The sequence below is a fragment of the Vulpes lagopus genome, chromosome 21 (genome assembly GCF_018345385.1).
Source record: "Vulpes lagopus strain Blue_001 chromosome 21, ASM1834538v1, whole genome shotgun sequence".
In the NCBI taxonomy this organism is placed as follows: domain Eukaryota; kingdom Metazoa; phylum Chordata; class Mammalia; order Carnivora; family Canidae; genus Vulpes; species Vulpes lagopus.
In genome coordinates this window covers 13,860,207-13,882,661 of record NC_054844.1, presented here as the reverse complement: position 1 = coordinate 13,882,661, position 22,455 = coordinate 13,860,207, and the positions used below count along the sequence as shown (strand labels likewise).

General features: G+C 38.9%; 1 protein-coding gene across 1 annotated transcript in view; it reads left to right on the top strand.

The window, feature by feature from the left end:
- The first annotated feature begins 1,476 nt into the window (after positions 1-1,476).
- GUCY2C (guanylate cyclase 2C) overlaps positions 1,477-22,455 on the top strand; it is a 70,875-nt gene continuing 49,896 nt past the window's right edge. The window contains 8 exon segments of the mRNA XM_041736438.1: positions 1,477-1,568; positions 3,219-3,559; positions 9,419-9,531; positions 11,052-11,116; positions 14,126-14,412; positions 14,898-14,994; positions 17,675-17,792; positions 19,565-19,700. Of these exon segments, the coding sequence (XP_041592372.1) occupies positions 1,477-1,568; positions 3,219-3,559; positions 9,419-9,531; positions 11,052-11,116; positions 14,126-14,412; positions 14,898-14,994; positions 17,675-17,792; positions 19,565-19,700 (1,249 nt within the window).

Here is a 22,455-nt window from a genome sequence, read left to right as displayed (position 1 = left end):
TATCTGTAATATTGTTCAAATTAGCTGTTTTTTCATAGATTTTTTTTTGTCTTGGTGTTCTATCCATTATCAAGGTGCCTTACTGTTATTGTATTGTCAGTTTGTTAATTGTTGTCAACTTTTTCCTTCACATGTGTTGGTATTTGCTTTATATATGTAAGTGCTCTTGTGTTGAGTGCATATGTTTATAATTGTTATAGTTTCCTGTTGAGTTGATCTTTTTAGAATTATGTAATGTCCTTTGTATAATTTGTTTGATATAAGTATAGCCCTCTTCTTTCTCTTGGTTATCATTTGCATGGAATATCTTTCCCTATTTCTTCACTTTCAGCCAATCTGTGTCTTTAAATCTAAAGTGAATCTCTTGCACATAGCATGCTGATGAGTATTGTGGGTTTTCAAAATCCTTTCAGCCAGCCACTATATGCCTTTTGATTGCTGAGCTTAATGTATTTACATTTAGAGTAATTATTAAGAGGGGTGCCTTGGTGGCTCAGTCAGTTAAGCATCTGCCTTCAGCTCAGGTCAACATCTCAGGGCCCTGGGCTGGAGCCCTGCATAGGACTCCCAGCTCAGCGGGAGCCTGCTTCTCCATCTCCCTCTGTCCGTCCCTCCAGCTTGTGCTCTCTCTCTCTCTCTCTCTCTCTCTGCTCTGCTCTCTCTCTCTCAAATAAATAAATGAAATCTTTTAAAAAATCAAGTAGTTATAAGAGAGGGAGGCAAACCATAAGATACTCTTAACTATTGACAACAAACTGAGGGTTGCTAGAGGGGAGATGGGCAGGGATGGGCTAAATCGATACTAAAGAGGACACCTGTTGTGATGAGCACTGAGTGTTATATGTAAGTGATTGATCACTAAATTCTACTCCTGCAACCAATATTACACTATATGTTAACTAATAGAATTTAAATAAAAACTTGAAACAAACAAAATAAATAATTATTGATATGAGGATTTGTTATTGCATTTTATTCATTGTTTTCTGTTGTTTTACTCCCATTTTGTACCTCTCTTCCACTCTTTTTTTCTTCTTTGCTGTTTGATGATTTTCTGTAGTAACTTACTTTTATTTTTTCTCTTTTTTTGTATTTATTAATTTTAATTTCAAAAAAAAATTTGTGCTTTTACTCTCCTTGTCCCTACATTTTGTGTTCTTATAATAGGTGTTTCTTTTTATATCATGTACTCATTAAAAATGGGCAGTTCTGTCAGCTGAAGTTAGCAGTGGTAAAGACTGCAAGCATCCTTGGCACCAAAACCAAAGCAGCAAGGTCTGCAGTAGTCCTGGATGGCAAGGGCTGTCAGCCTTCTCCTGCTCTACTTCTACCACACAGGGAAAGTCCTGGTCAGTGAGATCCCTCTTGGAGCTCGGTTCTGGAGTACAGGCACCAAGGCACTGGGGAGGGTGGTGCAGTAGCCCCAGTCTCAAGGAGGGTGCATCAGTAGCTCCTTGTCAAAGAAGACATAGCAGCATGGACCTCAGGCAGCTCTGTCAGCTGGAGTCAGTGTTGGCAAAGACCATAGAGGTCCTTGGTGGCAAAAACTGCGTATTTTCATACCGGTGGTAAGGGCTGATGGAGTCTTCTTGCTCTCCTTTCCCCGAAGGGGGAGGTCATGGCTGGGAGGAACCCTCTTGGTGTGGAGCAGTGCCAGACTGGAAAACATAATGCTTATGTTTTCCTATGGCTCCACTTGGATTCTGTTGCTGCAGCTTTTTCATTGTACTCCAAAGCTTTCCCAGGGCTATTTTCATCAGTGGGCAGCTGTTAATTTGTTGTTTTCATGGAGGAATAAAAGCTAGGGCCTCCTAACCCTCCATCTCGTTGATGTCTTTTACTTTAAAACATAAATTTTGCCTTCAGCGGTCATCAAGTCAATGATGTAAATAATGACATTTTTGGGTCCAAACCTTCATTTAGAGCCAGGTCGTCTTCCCAAAACTCCAGGCTATTCCCACATCTGCATGGGCTCCTTAAAATCAGCATATCCATAAACAGAACTCATGATCTTCTTCCTTTAAACCTGATCCTCTTCCAGAATCCTAGAGCTTAGTAAATACCTTTCTCATCTACCCAACTGAGCATATCAGAGGCCACTCTTGACTCCTTCCTCTTTCTGATAGCCCAAATCCATTAAATATCAAGTCTCATCTATATTACCTGTTAGATATCTCTTGAACCCCTCTCTACTGCCCCTGCCCTCATCCAGGCCCCCTTTACCTCTCATTTGGACCACAGAAACGCTGTCCTAATTTGCTCCATGTCCCCACTCTCTCTAGGTCATTCTTTCCATGGTAGCCTAAGAGGTCTTTACAAAATTCATCTGTTCATGTTACTTTCTTGACTTTTAGGGTGAAGTTCCAAATCCTTAGTGGCTTATGGGAAACCCTATGGCCTTCTACTCCATTGGCAGCCTTTATTGCCACTAGACTCCTAGCTCTCTCTACTCCAACCATGCTGTGTTTCTTTCAGATCCTCAAACATCCATGTCACTTCCTACTTCTGGGTCTTTGCACACACTGTGCCCCTGACTACCATACCCTCCTTCGTTTTCCATTCAGCTAACTCCTGTTCATCCTTCAGGGTTTAGCTTAAAGGACTCTTTCTCAGGGAAGCTTCCTTTACTTTCTAGAATTGGTTATGTTAATCTGCCATATGTCTCACAGCACTCTGAACTTTTTGTTCACAGTTTATTTTATTCGTAATTATTTATTTAATATGTGTCTTCACCACCAGAATGCATGTCCCATAGAGGTATTAATGTATCCACACAACTTATAGCTGTATACCTAGTGCCTTGCTAACACCCAGGATCTAGTCAAGTCTCAATAAATAGTTGCTGACTGGTGATTGAAACACAGTTCTTCCTGATTAAGGATCCAGTTCCAGATTGCAGGTATAACTTAAACACCAATCGTCCATGATATTTGTGCTTTCCATAAGCCCTAGGACCTTTATTTTTCATTTTACAAATCTTTTTATGTATATACTATATTTCTCTCTTCCCCTTTTCCGTCTTCCCAGTGATGTGTCACAAATTGATGTATTTTTATTGGGTGAGGCCCAGGTAATCTCCCTGTTTATAACTCTGGTGTTTCTGTGAGCAAACATGCAAAGTGAACTTTGGTTTATCTCCTATCATAATGTAGCTGCTAATTGCTGGCAGGCAGGCTGTGTTCCATGGTCCACGTGACCAGTGGGGAATGACCAGAAAGGAGCGTGGGGAAGAGTGCACCAAGGGACCCAGCTAGAGGCTGTCTAGAAGGAGTTCCTGCCTCCCTAAAGGCACAGAATAAAACAAGTGAGCACAAGGAGTATGGTTCTGAGGTAAGCAAGGTCCTGAAGATGATACTATTGGGCTTAGCTTTGTGGTCACTGCTCCTCCGTCCAGGGGTGATGTACTGGACCTCCCAGATCAGTCAGAATTGCAATAATGGCAGTTACGAGATCAGCGTCCTGATGATGAACAACTCAGCCTTCCCAGAGTCCTTGGATAACTTGAAAGAAGCGGTGAATGAGGGAGTGGAAATAGTGAGACAACGTCTGCTTAATGCTGGTAAGACTATGGTCACAGATTTCACCTCCTACCTTGTACCACCTCTGGGGTCAAAGAGTTGCTTAGCAAAGATCTTGAGTTCTTTGCCTGATGATCTATTCTCCTCTAAGGGCTTGTCCCTTTCTATTTCAAGGCAGCGGATATGTAGAAAGATTTAAGTCCTACGGCAATGTGCTCCGTTGTGATTCACCCTGCTCTTGGAATGACCCCAACCCAGGGAATGCCAGATGTTCACAGTGATAAAGTTCCCCAGACAAAACTGTACTGATGGTCCAGTTTCAAGGAAGCATCATGTTCCTTCTGCAGCTGCTCAGAGGCAATATTTGGTCTGGACCTGAGATTTTGCAGGGTTACTAGTCAAGAAGATGAATTAAGAGAGTTAAATTCATACAGATACTCTTTTTTTCTAAGATTTTTAATCCATCTGTTCACTCTTTACATCTCTGCTATTATAAGACATAATAAAATAAATTCGCAACCAAATTCAGTGTTGCAGTTTTTTACTGTATCTATTAATTATTAAAATAAACTTTGTAACATGAGATAAAATATATAAAGAGAAAAAATCACATCTGATCATTTTCAGGCACCTGGATATTTCCAGTGTCGGTTAATATGCCTCTCAGTTTCTTGTTTTTAAGAACATGGTTGGGAGCACTATAGTACAGAAACAGGAACAATTTTCTATCCTTCTGATTTTGTTTCACATTATTCTGCAAGTGACTTTCCTATAGCTGCACAATCTTCATGTGAATCTTCACATCATGTGAGTGGATACATACTATTCCTCAAAGTAGGTATTTTTCCAAACCATCTAATTACTCCCTACTGTATGATTTTCTATTGTTTTTCATTTCTCATGATTCTTTTAAAATACTACAATACAATACTACTATATATTGCATTCATATATTTTTTTTTTCATTCTTGAGACTTGATCACCAAAAGTATAATTACGGAGTCAATGTGTATACCATACAACTTAATGTTTATTCATGGTTCTAAAGAAGGTATGTCTTAATATTCTTTATTTAAAATTCTGTGGTAATCAGCTCTTTTCTAGTGCCCAATCTTCATGGTTTCATTAGGCTCATGGTCTCCTTGCCATGCTAGCACAAGGTATATATATATATATATATGTTTGGTACCTCTGCCAATGGCTGTCCATAGTGTATAGAATGTATTTAGGCCTCATGGTATACATTTCTGTTCCTAGACTGGATGTTTGTGTTTTAAGAAGTTGTCATAAATAACATAAATTGTCAAATAGTGTAATAACTTTTGCTGTGCAATATAAATTTTTTCAATCTTACCTGAGACAAAATCAGTTGTAAATAGATGGATCTGATTTAGATCTATCATGGAACTATAAGGCCATTTAATAAAATCTCCTTATTTACCAAGACTGTAAGAGTCTTACATCACAGAAAGAACTTTTAATTTGAAATCTGAGGACCTAGTTTAGAGCCCCTGTCCCATAGCTTACTCTCTTTGTGACTCTGGATGAGCAATTTTCCTCTCTGAGCCTTGGTTTCCTTGTTTATTGAGTACCTGTCATGTCTAGGTAAGACAGTTAATCTCTTTAGTCATCACAGCTCTGTAAGATTGGCATTATTGACACAGTTTCATGGTGGAGGTTTAATAACTTTGCTGAAGTCATACAGGTTGCCTATTGGAAATGAGATTCCAACCCATATCTGTCTGGTTCCAAAAAGCATATCATATTGTCACTATAAGATCTTTACCCACCATGAACTAACTTTCTCATTAAAATAAGGCAGTGGTTAGACACTGTGGTTAACAGAAGCAGAGATTTGGAATCAGACAGATCTTGGTTCACATTCCAGCTTTTTATCTAACCATTTTATCACCAGTGACTTGGAGCAAATTACTTAAGTTTTCTGAGCCTCAATTCCCTTACTTTATAAAATCACGATAGGGAATAGTTACCTCCTGTGGATATGGTATGAATTAAATGAGGAAATTCATATAAAATACCTAATACACAGACTGAGACATAGTAAGAATGAAATAAGTAGCAGTTGTTTTATTATTGTCACTGTTGTTTGTTTGTTTTTTGTTTTTTGTTTTTTGTCACTGTTGTTTTTTGTTGAGAATGTTAATGTTGCTATTGCTGTGGTGCTCTTCCTGCTGTTACTTGAACAAGTTACCAGGATATAAAATAAACAGTGTACTAGAGTGTTAAGATCTTGATCTCTGGACTCATATAATCTGAATTTGAATTCCTGATCCATCTATCACTGCTTAATTATAAACACTTTATTGAGTTGTTTATTCCAAGTTCCACTCATCTCATTTACAAAATAGAGTTATGAATGGTGAAGTAGTTGAACAGATAAAATGAGTGGAGAATTCTGTGGAGGATGAAAGAATATACAATGATGCTCAAATTTTTGTATATGGTGATGCATCTTGTTATATGTATGTTCATGTATAGAAAATTCAAGAAGTACAGGTTGTAATGGAAAGATAGATTCATTTTCTAAACATATTGAGCATTATTATTTGGGGGAAATTCTAAGACAATCTATTTAAGGGCTAAATTGAAGAAAATGAAGAGTTCAAATGTAGGTGATGTCCAAATGGAAGAAAACAATATTTTTTTCCTAGTACTTAGGATATCTCTGTGGATTTTGAAGAATAGATAGAATTTGGTGGAAAGCATGAAGAAAGAGATTCCTTCAGCCTAAGGACATCAACATATGGTCCGTGGCTAAGCACATCTAGTTCATACCCTTCAAACGATCTCATGTGCCAAGGGGGTCCCATTCCTAGACTCCAGCATGTGTACTCAGATTCACTTTGGTCCAACCCCATCCTCAAAGCCCTAGTCGGAGAGAAAGGGTTCTGAGATTACTCTATATTCTATACTATGCCACTTATCTTCCCAGGACTGAGGTATCGTGGTGGGGTAGAGGTGCAGGCAGGATAAAGACAAGGAACAGCACTTGAGGGAACTGTTTATTTTAAAAGTTAAGCTTTGATTTGAAGTCATTATGTTGTCTGAATATTTTTCAGTATTTTCTTGAGAAATCATCTGGGATTTGGGGAGATAAAAGAGAAGAGATTTTTCCCTACCAAATTAAAAGACAAAAGCAAAAACAGTTCACATAACCATAAAATGTTGAGAGGCAGCAGCATAGTACATACAATACGTTCTACAGGAGTGGCTCTCGAACTTTTTAGTCTCAAGACCTCTTTACACTCTTAAGAATAATTGCAGGCTCTGTAGAGTTTTGTTTATATAGTTAAATTTATTGACATTTACTATATTGGAAATTAAGATTCAGAAATGTTTTAAAAATTTGTTTATTGATTAATTTAAAATAACTATAAGCACTTTATCTGTTCACATAAATAAAATTTCTTATTAAAGAAAACCTGTATTTCTCAAGCCAAAAAATAAAAATAGGTGAGAAAAATATCAGTTTTTATTTTTGTACATCTTTAATGTCAGGCTTAATAGAGAATGGCTGGATTCTCATATCTCCTGCATTTAATCTGTTGTAATAACACAATTAATATTAAAAAGCCTCTGGAAAACTACTATATGCTCATGAGAGGAGAGTGGACAAAACAAAGAATGTCTTAATGTACTTAGAATAGCTTTGACCTCCACGCCCTCCTGAAAGAGTCTCGAGGTACCTCTGGATTCCATGACCCACACTTTGTGAACTGCTGTTCTACAGCATATCAGTTCTAGAATCAGGTGGTCCTAGATTCAAAACTTCAGCTGTGTAACCCTAAGCAAGATAATCTACCTCTCTAGACCTCCATCTTCTCATTTTTAAGTTAGGAAGATAAAATATTAATTAACCTCATAGGATTCAGGGGAGGATTAAGGATTAAAATAATGCATGCAAAAAGTTCATAGCCCAATGCTAAGCATATAGTAAGAGAGATCATCCAGTCTGTTCTGTCTATAAATGGATGAGGAACTGGGGCCCCAGAGATGAAGTCACTTGCCTGAGGTCATACTTAATAGATGTTGGCTCCCCTTCTTCTAGGTCCTGTGCAGGATTTATACTTGGGTTTTGTGTGCCTCTCCACCATGGGCTACCTGGACCATAGGATTTTTAACTGGGTCATCTTCAGTGCCCTTCATGGTGGCAGAAGGGAGCAGAGCTGTCATAGGGATGAAGGAAGAGGACCTATCTTATATATTAACAGCTGCTGGTGTGGCCATCTTCCCAAAGCCCTGTTTTCATCACTCCCTGACTCCTCTTGCTGCTTTCTAAGACCATCTCCAACACTAGTCCCCACATGTACTCTCCTTTTCTTCTGGGACACCCACAGACGGACTCATACTGTTCTCCTGGCTTCGTATACCCTATATTCTCCCTATTGTTATGAAAACTAAATAACAAAAAGGATACAAAGTGTTTAGTATTATGGCTGGCACAGGACTACATTCAAGTGTTCATTGTTATTAAATATATATCACTGGCCCCACCTCTTCTATTAATTTTCTCTGACTAGTCTTACAAATTGGCCTCTCCTATTTGATTAGACCTATTGCCAACTCTTATTGAGATTCCTTACTGAACAAAGTATCAGAATAAGTGTTCTTTTAAAAAACATTTTATTTATTTGAGAGAGAGCATGAGAGAGAGAGAGATCACAAGCAAGAGGGAGGGGCAGAGGGAGAAGCAGACTCTTGCTGAGCAGGGAGCCCTATGCAGGACTCCATCTCAGGAGCCTGAGATCATGACCTAAGCTGAAGGAAGACTGATGGAGCCCCTGGGGGCTGAGAATAAGTGTTCTTGAATTAACCCTCCCTCCCTGAGAAGAGGCAAGAGGTAAAATGCTCCCTAATTGATAGACACATCTCTGAGGTGGCTGTAGAAGTGCAAAGACTATTTCATTCTCTGTCTTTAAAAACATTTTTATTTGGATGTTCAGAAGAACATTAACTCCTGTTGTTGACAGGCTTTACTCTTTCAAAGGTATTAAAATTATGACATTTAATAATTATTATTTTAATCCCATCTTACATATAAGAGAACCAAGTTAGAGAAATTCAAATGGCTTGTGCAAGAACACATAGAAAGTCACTTATACTGCAACCAGCAGCGTGACTAGCAATGGAAATTTCCAGACTTCCTGTGTAAGGGCTTGGCAGGATGCCTCTGCTTAAGAATCTAAAATTTGTCCTAAATATTTTTTATTGCAGGGAAACAAAATGTAAGAGACAGAGCTTGGTCAAATGGTTGTGTTGTCTTTTTATTCCCTTCCAGAATGTAGTATCTAGCAATACTCAGGGATATTATCATCAATGCTCTTGCCTTTGTCTGAAGATGATCCATTATCCAAAGATCCTGGACTCTGATGGACACAGTTCACTGTGGCTTGGGGGCAGACCACAGGGGGGCAGCATGCATGGTGGCAGCAAACAGAATCAGCATCTTGGGAAAATGAAAGAACAGTTATAATGTGTGTATCTTTGCTTTCCTAACTCTCCAGACATGCAGAAGAAATTTGCTGAGACTACAAGTGTGAAAAGAGGAGAGCCATGAACCCAATAAAAATGTTGTCAAACTGGACTGTGAGATGGTTGCACAAATATATATACTTGCTAAAAATCACTAAATCATACACTTAAAATGGATGATGTTTATGGCAGATAAACTATACCTCAATAAAGCTGTTGAGAGAGAAAAAGACAGAGAGAGAAAAGAAGTGATAGGGAGTAATGTAAACTCAGAACTCAAATATTCCCAGGCCTGAAGATGAATATCCATTTTTTCCCTGCATTGACTGGCAAAAAGTAAATCTAATGACTACAAGCTACTGAAACATAACACCTCTGTTCTCTTTTTCCTCATTTCTGGATAACAGGCAAAAATGTAACTGTGAATGCTACCTTTATCTATTCAAATACTGTCATTTATAAATCAAGTGACTGCCGGAGTAGCACCTGTGAAGGCATCGACCTACTCAGGGAAATTTCAGTAAGTAAATGCTGTTTAGGTATCGCTCACACTTCTTGCTTGGCACCTGTCCGTGAACATCTCTTATGTCATCTCTAGTTACAGAGCTGAGTGTTTTGGAGAGAAGATAGTCTGACTTCATTTCCATATATTTCTCAAGTGATGAGGGGCCTCTGGGAATCCGGGAAAGTGGGGAGAAACTTCTATGTTCTCTTTGTACACTATCAGTGTTTCACAGGGGAATTATTTTGTTTTAAGTTGTCTTCAAAACTTGTTAAAAATTTAAATGTTGGCCTTAGCTGGTCTTCTTTTATGTCCCTCAGGAAGTACGTGAGATAAGGCCTTAGACTAGAGATCTCTGTTTTGAGTCATCACCATTATATGTGGTCACAGATTAATTGCTGAAGGGCTGAATCTGCAACCTAAATTTTAAAGTAGTTAACTGTAATGTTAGAAGGTAGAAATGAGAAAGGAGAGATTCTTGCTCCTCCTTGCTCCCAACTCCCAACCCCAGTCAAGGCTTTATGGAGTGAAAGAATGTTCCAGGCTCTCTAGAGGCAAGTAACTGTGCAAGAAGCCTTTTTCCTACAAAAACCCAAGACAGGGCTCTTCTAGAAGCAGAGCGCTGGGTGTAGAACCATGGTTCAGAAGCTTTGATCAATAGCATCACCCTGACCAGAGGGGTCGGCTCATGTCAGGAGGAGTGGCTGATTACAGTGATCTGTCTCAACCTTGGGGGAGCCAGGAGTGAGAATGGGGAGTTTATGCTCCCCTTTATGATGCCAGGCACATACTTCGTCCCTTAACCTCTACAGATGGAGGTAGGCCTTGGTTTTCCAAAGCCAAGGATGGAATGTTCCTAATAACATTCCTCTTGAGAAATAGTACCAGACACATTCTATGATCACCCACTGTTCACATTACATTTTGTTCTCTTTAGCTCTGTTTTGTAGCTTTCCTTAAACTGCAACTTGCCCTCTTCCTCCAAAGCACCTCCAAACCTAGTCTTCCCACTATTTGGCCCACAGACACTGCTTGGGTTACAGTTTGTCAGTCCTTCTCCCCGCACCCTGAATCTTCCTCTGGACGAAGAATCTAAGTTCACTTCTAGGCCAAACGTCCTTCTTCCACTCGGAGCATCATCACTTTCTCAGACTTCTTTCTCCCTTAGTGCCTGAGGCCCAGCCCAAGGCACTGTATGTTGCTCCTTTCTTGGGAGGTCCCCTTTCTTTCTTTCTTTTTTTTAAAGATTTTATTTATTTATTTATTCATAAGAGACACAGAGAGGGGCAGAGACATAGGCAGACGGAGAAGCAGGCTCCCTGCAGGGAGACAAATGCAGGACTCCATCCCAGGACCCGGAGATCACAACCTGAGCCAAAGGCAGATGCTCAACCACTGAGCCACCCAGGTGTCCCAGGAGGGCCTCTTTCAAACCTTCTGGAGTGCCTTCCCCTCTTGCCCTTCTTTCCTGTCCATTTATTCATTGTTTTCATTTTAGAGATTTGTTTTTCTTGTCTTTCTTGTTTTTTTTCCTACAGAACAACAAACAAATGGGCTGTGTCCTCATGGGGCCCTCGTGTACATATTCCACCTTCCAGATGTAGTAAGTAGTTTGGTCTGTTGTTATTGTAATGCCACTGTAAGTTGAAGTCAGGGCATGATATCACTATTTAAACGATTTATCAAATAGCAGTCTAGTCGAGGCAATGCAGTCAGAGGTGTTGGAACCCTCGTATTTTGCTACTTCTCCCTAAGTGTCATTGTCTTATCCAGGTAGCTCTGCCTTTGCTTACTGTGGGGTGAATAACTGTAGCTATTCAGCTCCAGTTACTAACATCTGAGCCTGAGACTCAAGATGGTATAGGTAAAAAGTGAGAGTCCTGGCAGGAGACAGGGAAGATAATGAACTTGGATAATTTGAGGAGTTTAAAAAAGGAAATCTTCACTAAAGTATGAGCAGAGTGTATGGAAAGACACAGGAAAAGTATAGCACCCAGGGCACTAGCAGGGCTCTGTTCTATTCCTTAGGCCCTAGAAAAAAGGAAAGTAGCAAGGTATTTCACAGCACTGATGATTATATAGTTAACATAATAAAGTACCTTCCACAGTGCCCTTATCAGCTTAGGGAAAAAATAAAAAGTTTCCAGGGTGCCTGTGTAGCTCAGTCAGGTAAGTGACTGCCTTTAGCTCAGGTTATAATCCCAGGAGTCCTGGCATCCAGCCCACTTTAGGCTGCCCGCTCAGCAGGGAGGCTGCTTCTCCCTCTCCTTCTGCCCCTCCCCTGCTCCTTCTCTCTTTTTCTCTTTTCACTCACTCTCTTTCTCAAAATAAATAAATAAATAAAATCTTTAAAAAACAAAATAAGAAATTTGTAAAGTTTCCAATATATTCCACAATAAAAATATTTCTCTGCCTTTGGGAAAATCCCCCTCATCCCTTCCATTCATTTCACTCAGTGCAATTCTCATAATTCTCATCACGGCAAAAACATTTTCTTGTGCCAAATCACATCTTCCCCAAATCAAAATCCCTCTTCCGTGCCTTTCTTTCATCTGTTCAGTCTTCCCCTGAATCAAGGATCACCTTTGTCTAGATAGAGAAAATTATGCTGAAGGTAAAATTAAATTTCTGAAATTTCTATCGCAAAGTGTGCTTCTGACACCTCCCACCAGCTCTACGAACACACTCAGATGTTCAGACCCACTATGTGCCACAGACACACCACAGAAACACTTTCTCAGCTCATCTTCCATATCAAAGCACGGGCAGATACGGACTCTTACTCTTCCTTGTGCTCATTCCCAATTGTCATCTTATCTGACCACTTATTGATTTGCTGTAGAATGTGCTCAGAAGGAAAGGAGAAGTAGGAAAATTGATTCACTATTTCTGAGGACCTTCCATGTGCAAAGACGCATTTTGGCTTTGTCGCAGTGGAGAGCATTAAGTAAAACACAGCCTCTACCTGATGAAATAGAGAAGGTGACGGGAGCACTGGGACCAGTACAAGGCAGAGCGTGATACCCTCCATTGAAGAAACACAGGATGATGTGGGGTGCTCAGAAGGAAGGAGCCCCAACTTGTTGGTAGAGCGAAGCTCAAGAGGGGAAGAATTTCAAGGAGAAGATAGTCTATAAGTTGAGTGTTAAAGAACAGGTGAAATTTTAAAGGGTAGCAATGAAGGGATAAGCATCCCAACCAGGCAGAGGGAGCATTATGTGTGAAAGCAAAGAAGTAGAGAAGTGTAGAGATTTTGTGCACATCAGTAGTTAACTGGTGTGCAAGAGATGAGCAGGGGGATAATAGAGATAAAACTAGAAAAAATAAGTAGGGCTATATTTGAGAGGTCATGAGCTCCAAGTGAGGGAAGTGTATTTAATTAGATTTGTATCAGAAACAAATAAGATTGTGCAAGGAGGTGCCATACAAAGCAGCTCAAGTTTGGGAAGAGTAAGTGCCAATGGTATACAGGATAGGCTGAGCACACAGGAGAGACAGGTGGGGAAAGTCATTGGGGGGCTGGAGAGAAAAGGGCTGAACTAGCATATAAACAGTTGACATGGAAAGGAGGGATAGCCTTTAAAGATACTAAAGGGTAGAATCAATAACATTTGATAACTGTTGGAGTGAGGGATGGAAAGTAGACAAAAAAAAAAAACAACACTAAAATAAATAAGGTAATAAGGATAGGAGCAGTTTTGAGAAAAAAATAAAAAATAAATTTGACCATGGACACAGGGAGTCTGAGATGCAAGCAGAACACCTAGTGAAACCCTTCAGTGCAGCACTCAAGATGGAAGGGATGTGTTGCTTTGCTTCCTTTACCAAGTGCACATCAAAAGTCTTCATATGACTCCACAGGACTGGAGATATGGAGGTGAACAAGCCAAATATGACCTCTGTCTTCATGGAGATTGCAGTCTTGTGGAAAAGACAGATAGGAAACACATTCCCACTTCAGGAATCAAGGAAAAGTTCTGAAGGATAAAGAGATATTTAATTCAGGACTCAATGGATCAGTAAGATTCAGCCAGGCAAAGAGGCAAGGGGAACAGCATTTCTGGCTTATGTCCAGGCTCTAATAGAGAAGAAAGTTGACATGTTTCAGGAGCCACAAGAAGATCCATGTGTTAAACGGGGAAGGAAAACTGTAAAATTATCAGGTGATGTGTATCTCAAAGTAATCTGTAGAAGAGCCAGAAGTAAGGCAATGCAAAGATGGAAAAGTATGGAGGATATCTTTTGGGCTCCCTGACATCTATGGTAGTTGTGGGGGCCATCGTCTGTTCTCTTAGCCCTACTCCCCCAAAGGCATATGTCCCAGCCTAGATGTTATGACAATTCGTTTTAGGGATAAATCAAAGGAACCACACCACCACATAAACATGAAAATACCCAGAGTATCTTAAAGCTTAACATATGCTCAATAAATGTTGTTCTAAAATTTCCCTGTGTGGGAGGGACACCTATTTAAGTTAGAAACCCACTTGAAGGACCCTATTTCATTCTTACCATTTATAACCAACCACAGGCGAAAACAGGTTAAAGAGGAATCATATTTGTTCTACTTAAGTTAATCCTGACATTGGTTTCTTTCTCATCTTATGGTTAGCCTTGACACAGACTTGAACTATCCCATGATTTCAGCTGGGAGTTTTGGATTGTCATGTGACTACAAAGAGACTTTAACCAGGCTGATGTCTCCAGCTAGGAAGCTGATGTACTTCTTGGTTGACTTTTGGAAGGCCAATAATTTGCCATTCAAAGATTATTCCTGGAAAACTGCATATGTTTTCAAGAATAGCACCGAGTCTGAGGACTGTTTCTGGTAAGCAGGACCACTAATATGCTTCTAGCACTGGCCATGGACTCTCCACCCAAGTATGCAAAAGAGTAATGGTACCACATTTAAAAAACTACAAACAAAGCTCAAAGGAAGTTGCTTAGGAGCATTACATAAATTCTCAGATTTCCTTGACTGTATCTTTTTCAACCACTTTACAATTGGTGAGGTGCAGATCACTTATCAATGAAAACAGTTTTCATAACTACTCCAATCTGGTAAAATAGAATAAACACTGAATCGATTCATAAAGTTGAAAATAAGAACTCTGCCATCTACTTGTTTTTTAACCTTTTGACATCTTGGCTTCCAGTCTCCTTAAATTGATAAAAATTAAGGGAATGGACCAGAGGATTCTTTTTAAAATCTCATACAATTTTACTCTGACACTACACCTGTAACGAACGAACAAACAAAACAAAAGCAAAAGACAGTAATTGATGAATTGGTGCTAATCTTAAAACATAAATGTATCATGGACCTACTGTTTGTATATAGACTGTTGTGTATTTCCGTCCTTATCTTACCCTCTCTCCTCCAGTGATTGTTACGTGTGGTACACCAAGCACCATCAGCTCCCTCAAGGGAGACCGGGCAGTGGCTGAAGACATTGTGATTATTCTAGTGGATCTATTCAAGTAGGTATAATATTGGAAAGAACTCTTCTCTTTTCAGAAAGGAAAGATTCCCAGGATTTCCAAAAAATGCATTCTCTTTTCTCTTGCTTTGCAAAGACTTGAATGGGGTTCAGTCATTAAAATATGATAATATTTTAATCAATGTTTTATTCTTTCATCATGCCCTCATTTTCATTTAATTAATTGTGGCCTTAGCAGACATGCATATCTTTGACATCATTATCATGTATAAAACAGAAGATTAATGACCCATTAACCCCATATGTCTACTCATCTACAGAGATCCTGGTCTCCAGCCTGATTTTAAGATATTTTTCCAGGCAGTGATAAATCAACCAATAACCCAAAAACATTATTTTTGAGAATGTGGGCCTTATCTGCGCCTTCTATTGCTAATGGCCTTTGATCCTAGATTATTTTTCCTTTGCCACCTTTGGTAAAGAAGAAAGTTTCAGTTACATGAGTTTGCTTTTCTGCCTTCTGTGATCCAGTCACAGTGGTGATTTTATCCTCTGTAATTCTCTAGAACTAGAGAGAGAAAATTCTGGAGAATACAAACCATCTTCCTTCCTTCCATCTTTCCTTTCCTTATATTTCAATATTTATTTTTAATTTTTTAAGGGCAGCCCGGTTGGCTCAGTGGTTTAGCACCGCCTTCAGCCCAGGGCATGATCCTGGAGACCCAGGATCGAGCCCCACGTCAGGCTACCCGCATGGAGCCTGCTTCTAACCTCTGCCTGTGTCTCTGCCTCTCTTGTTCTCTGTGTCTCTCATGAATAAATAAATAAAATCATAAAATAAAATAAAGGTAATTCCAGGGCTGCATTCCTCGGGGATCCCTGGGTGGCTCAGTGGTTTTGTGCCTGCCTTCCGCCTGGGGCATGATCCTAGAGTCCTGGGCTCGAGTCCCACATCAGGTTCCCTGCATGGAGCCTGCTTCTCCTCTGTCTGTGTCTCTGCCTCTCTCTATTTCTGTGTCTCTCATGAGTAAATAAGTAAAATCTTTTTTAAAAAATTGGAATGTAATTAACTTACAGTGTTATATTTTACCACTCATCTTCTAGTATGGTTGGAGACCCTACAAACTGTGCCAAGACAGTATTTGAGTCAGATTGAGCTTATAGAAAGTGTCACTGGTGCACCTGTGCCCCTTGCCCCATTGGCTAGATCATATGACCTCACTTATCTGATTGCATCATTAATCATTATACCAGTCTCTACTCAGACTGGATACTGTTAATGTACTACATATTTCCCATATTTACTTAGTCACTTCACCCATACTATATGTACTTGTCACAGTGTTAAGAGGAATGAAGCATAGGAACTGCAGGTCTATTTGACTGCTAGTTGTTTGTTAAGGTAATCCAATCAATCAATAGCCTTTTAGCTTCAAAATACAGGAAAGAAGACAAAGTTATCAATAGTTCCTTCCTACAACCACATTGACAGCCACTTTCAATAGCTGCTTTGCCCTCTGGAAGGAGTCCTCAATGTAGCCAGGTTGGTGTAATCTTACTTTTAGCAAATCCTCAACCACCTGCCAAAGTGTTGGCATTCCTTTGTCACTGGACTCAAAGGACACCTGGCCATGTTGTGGGAAGATCATGAGATTTTTTTGAAAGCTGATACTAAGTGGCTTTCAAATTGTAATTCTGACACTTTTGGTTTATTTGACTTTTGGATATTACTTAGAATCTTGAAATTAAAACTTCTCTTTTGTAAAATGAGAATAAAGATGTCTATTTCATAGGAGTATTTTTAGGATTAGGTATGATACTATGAGCAAAATATTCAATCTAGTCCTCGGTGCATAGATGTGTTCACTACTGTTTGAATAGTAAATTATGGCTAGCCTAGTTATAACAGTTCAAACATGTTAGATTCTTTGCATATTAAAACACTCAAATGATCTGGAAGCTTGGAAACTATATGATTTGCAGCACAATCTTAGACAGTTTTGAGGATTTAAAATAGACCTACTATCCCCGAGGAGTTGAGGATATGAGATCAATACACTAGCTTACAGTGTTAGAGAAAATGTTTAGTCTTTTCATACTTAAGTTTCACCATAAATTTAATTTATCAAATTCTTCTGTATCCTATCCCAATATATCTAAACTATTATGAACACCTAAAGAAAAGAAAGTTTCCATATATAAACCAAAGATCAGTAGGCCCTGAAAGCGAGCACTAGCTCACATGTCCAGCAGCCAAAAAAAAAAAAAAACCCTCCCTCTTAGGGCACCTAGGTGGCTCTGTCAGTTAAGCATCTGCCTTTGGTTCAAGTCATGATCCCAGAGTTCTGGGATTGAGCCTTGCATCATCAGGCTTTCTGCTCAGCAGGGGAGCTTACTTCTCCCTCTCCCTTGGCCCCTTCCCCAGCTTGTGCTCGCCCTCCCTCCCCCCTCAAAAAGAGATAATAAAGTCTTTAAAAAAAAAAAAAAAGAACCTTCCTCAAAGATGTATCTGTGTTTTGATCTTCCTGTCCACGTGTGGGTGTAAACCACAGCCCTCTTACTCAACTTAGCATATTAGAAGACAATAAACCTATCTGGGGAAGTAGAAAGTTTTACAGGTTTTGGAAAAAAAATGTTTATAACTATTTCAAGGCTGGCATTGTAGCTTGTGGGATTTGTAGAACCTAATTTTCACTAGGAACTTGTGGTTTTTATTACAGTAACGACTACTTCATGGACAATGTCACAGCCCCTAACTATATGAAAAATGTCCTTGTCCTCACCTTGCCTCCTGAGTATTCCATCTCCAATAGCTCTTTCTCCAAAGGCACACCACAGGTTAGTTTCATGAGTATGTTCTCTTTCCTTTGTCAAGGGTAAGATATTATCGTCCTATGCAGGACCCAAATTCTAAAGTAGCAATTGTTTTTTGTTTGTTTGTTTGTTTGTTTGTTTTACTCCCATTCACTTAACAAATGTAAACTGAGATTAACTATGTGCAATAGGAAGATTACTGATACTTAAACTCGTACTAGAGGTCACTCTGCTGGGCTCTACACCAACACAACAATGCACATTCTTACACTGGAATGGAAGTGACAATGTGGGAAGATAGGAAGAAGCCCTGCTAATTTGGGGGAAGTTGAAACTAAACAATGTAAAAAAAAAAAGTGGAGTTTCCTACATCCTAAAGCAACTTTCTGCTGTCACTGATATCAAAATTCTACCTTTAGAGATATAGATTTCTAGGTTAAGATATTGTCTTCTATTATAATTAAGTTGACCATTGTTTAAATTTGTCTAAGAGAGTTCTGCTTTATTCCTCTTACCCAGCATCTCATCTAGTTTAGCATTTATCCCAGAAAAAAAGAACCTGTAATTGGACTTTAAATCATGGCCACCTTGTTATAATGCAGGGGCCCCCAACTCTATAGCACATTGGGCCTTGTCAGTCCCGCACCTTACTGTGACTAAATTCATCAGATGTATTCTGTCCTCAGAGTTGGTTGAGAGCAGTTCCCTCCTGGAAAGAGGAGGGAAAGACTGAGGACCCTGAACAAACTTGGATGGCAAGCCACCTGCCAGATCCAAAGAGCTATAAGCGAAGTTGGGTGCCTTGGGAAGTATCATAGTTTTTTCCTAGGTTAGCAGTTCTAAACCCTCCAAAAGACACTAAAGCCAATGAGAGGCATTTTCTTTTTATATATATTTCTAGCAAATATCCTTCTGGGTGTAATATTCAGATATCATTTACACAGCTTCTAGGCTTTGGCAGAAGTGTGACTCTTCACAGGTAGGAGGTACAAAATGCCCAAGTTGACAGAATTTACTTGGTCTCAGGGGGCATCAGACTTTTAATACAGTCCCAACTCTGTGAAGACCACCATGCAACTGTCGAAAACTGTCTTCAAAGCAAGTTTAATTGTACCACCCAATCAAATCTCTCTCTGGCCCATTCAGGGTGCTGAGGGGCAGAGAGTATTTTTACTGTTGTTCTCTTTTATTCTTTGTGAACACATTAAACTATAAGCAACATCTTTTTCTATATAAAAGCACCCAAGAATTGTGAAAATGCTGCATGCTGTTCTTCCTAGTTGAAATGATAGATTTTGCCATCCTGGGAAGAAGGTATAATTGCTTTTAGTTCCTTTCCTAAAGGCAGTGTTCCAGGTTTGTTGATTCCGAAGGAAAGGCAGAATTTTGATACCAGGTTAATAAAAGAGCCCTAGCTCAAGGACATATTTTCCAAAGGGCTTCTTTAATACCATCCCTAGGGGGATCCCTGGGTGACTCAGAGGTTTAGTGCCTGCCTTCAGCCCAGGGTGTGATCCTGGAGACCCAGGATCGAGTCCCACATCCAGCTCCCTGCATGGAGCCTGCTCCTCCCTCTGCCTGTGTCTCTGCGCCTCTCTCTCTCTCTCTCTCTCTCTCTCTCTGTGTGTGTGTATCTCATGAATAAATAAAAATTTTTTAAAAATACCCCCTATACTTCTCCATACTATCCCTTTACCTTTCCAGCTACTCTGCTGACCCCAAGAATGTTTTGCTCCAGACTCAAAACCAGAATCTCTTTGTGGAAACTCATTTTAAAATTTTTCTTTCTCATTCAGGCAAAGAATAACTTTGCTCTTGCCTACTTGAATGGAGTCTTGCTCTTTGGACACATGCTGAAGACATTTCTTGAAAATGGAGAAGCTATTACCACCCCCAAATTTGCTCAGGGCTTCAGGAACCTCACTTTTGAAGGTACTGGTTTCCTAGGAGCAAACAACAGCAATAAAACTTAACACTTTCTACAGAAAGCTGAAGAAATTCAGGCTTCGCAGATAGACTTTGGGAAACAAAGAGGGGGTTTGGCAGTAGATAGATGAACAGCTAGATATCTTTGAACTTATTTGAAGGCAAATGTTATTGCCTAAGTTTGGGGGTTACTATTATCAATATCAGTATCCTAGTTTATGCTTTAGGATTTCAGAATCTTTTGATACCAAAGAAAGAGCGTATGGCTTGGGCTTTGTACTTATGAACAAGCTCATCACAGGGTGTTTTAGGCAGTGATGTCCTGACTGTGCTTGAGACTAGAAAGAAGAGAACTCTCTGCCATTTGATTTTGGTACTTCCATATCTCCATCCTATCCTTTAGGGACCTGGGACCCTGTGTTACCCCTCACACAACCAAACCTCTCATAACAATATCATCCCAAAGTTCCCAATACATATTCCTGACTGGGAAGTTTGGTATCTTATTGCAATTTTGATTTACATTTCCCTAATGATTAGCAATATGAAGCATATTTTCATGTGCTTATAGGCCATTGGTATATGTTCTTTAGAGAATATCTCTTCAGTCCCTTGCCCCTTTTCGAACTGTTTGGTTTTCTTGTCTGGCTATTAATGCCTAATCAGATATATGATTTGCAAATATTTCTCCTATTTTCCATGTTACCTTTTTATTCTGTTGGTAATGTCTTCATGCACATAGTTTTTAAATCTTCATGAAGCCCAATTTGCCTATTTTTTTCTTTGGTTGCCTGTACCTTTAATATCATATCCAAGAATTCACTGCCAAATCAAATGTCATGAAGCTTTTGCTCTGTGTTTTCTTCTATAGTTTTATAATTTTAGGCCTTACATTTAGGTCATAGATGCATTTTGAGCTATGTGGATATCCAATTTTTCCAGTATCATTTGTTAAAGATTATCTTTTCCCCCAGTGAATAGTCTTGTCAGTTTTAGAAAAATCATTTGATAATATATGTACAGGTTTATTTCTGGACATCCTATTCTATTCCACTTGCTTAAATACCTGACTTTATGTTTTGGTTACTGTTTTGATTACTGTAGCTTTGTACCAAGTTTTGAAATTAAGAAGTAAGTCCTTCAGCTTTGTTCTTCTTTTTTCAAGATTATCTTGGCTATTTAGGATTTTTTGAGATTTCAGTTGAATTTCAAGATGACTTTTCCTATTTCTGCCAAAAAAAAAAAAATCATTGAGATTTTGACAGGAATTGCATTAAATAGATAGACCGTGTGGGTAATACAGATTTCTTAAAGATATTAAGTCTTCCAATACATAAACATGGGAGATTTCCATTTATTTATATCTTCTCTAATTTCTTGCAGAAATGTTTTATAGTTTTTTCTGCACAAGTCTTTCACCTTGGCTAAGTCGATTCTTAAGTATTTTATTCTTTCTGATGCTATCATAAATGGAATTGTATTTTTATTGAAAAATAGTTGACACACAATGTTATCTGAGTTTCAGCTATATAACAGAGTGATTCCACAAGTCTATATTTTATTCTGTGCTTGCCGTGAGTATACTTACCAACTGTCACCATACAATCCTATTATAGTACCATTGACTATATTCCCTATACCTTTGATTATACATTGACTCTATTTCCTCAACTTTTTACCCGTATGACTTATTCAGTCCATAAATGGAGACTTGTAAATGCCACTGGCATTGTGTGGCATCCTATTCTGAATGTTCATTATTATTGTATAGAAATAAAACTGATATTTGAGTGTTGACTTGGTGTCACACTACTTTGTTGAACTCTCTTATAAGTTCTAACAGTTTTTTGGCAGAATCTTGAGAATTTTCAACATTGTAAAATCATACCAGCTGTGACTTTTACTTCTTCCTTTCCAATCTGGATACCTCTTATTTTTATCTTGCCTAGGTGCTCTGGCTAGGTATTCCAGTACTATGTCTAATAAAAGTGACAAGAATGTGCATCTTTGCTTTGTTCCTGATCTTAGAGGGAAAGCTTTTCGTCTTTCACCATTAAGTATGATATTTTCTATGGGTTTCTCATAGACAGATTTTATTGTGTCGAAGTAGTTTTCTTCTTTTCCTAGTTCATTGTGTTTTATCAAAAAAGCATATTGAATTTTGTAAAAGGCTTTCTCTTCATCAAATTGATAAGATCATGCATTTTTTCCTTCATTCTTTAATGTGGTATATTATATTTATCAGCTTTTATATGTTGAACTATCTTTGCATTCCAGGAATAAATCTCTCTTGGTTATGGTGTATACTTCTTTTAATATGCTGATAAATTCTGTTTGCCAGCATTTTGTTGAGGACTTTCATATCAGTGTTTATTAGGGATATTGATGTGTAGTTTTATGAGAGTCATTTTCTGGCTTTGGTATCAGAGTAATTCTGGCCATATAGAATGAATTAGGGAATGTTTCCTCCTTCTCAGGTTTTTTTGAAAAGTTTAAGAAGGATTGGTGTTAAATATCCTTGGAATGTTTGTAGATGGGAGCTTGGGTAGCATAGTCAGTTGAGCATCCAGCTCTTGGTTTTGGCTCAGATTGTGATCTTAGGGTGATGAGATCAAGCCTCTTGTCAGGCTCCACACTCAGCATGGAATCTGTGAAAGTTTCTCTTTCTCCCTCTGCCCACCTCCCTCCCCCACCATGCTCTCTCTCTCTCTAAAATAAATAAATAAATCTTTTTAAAAAGAAATATTTGTAGAATTGACCA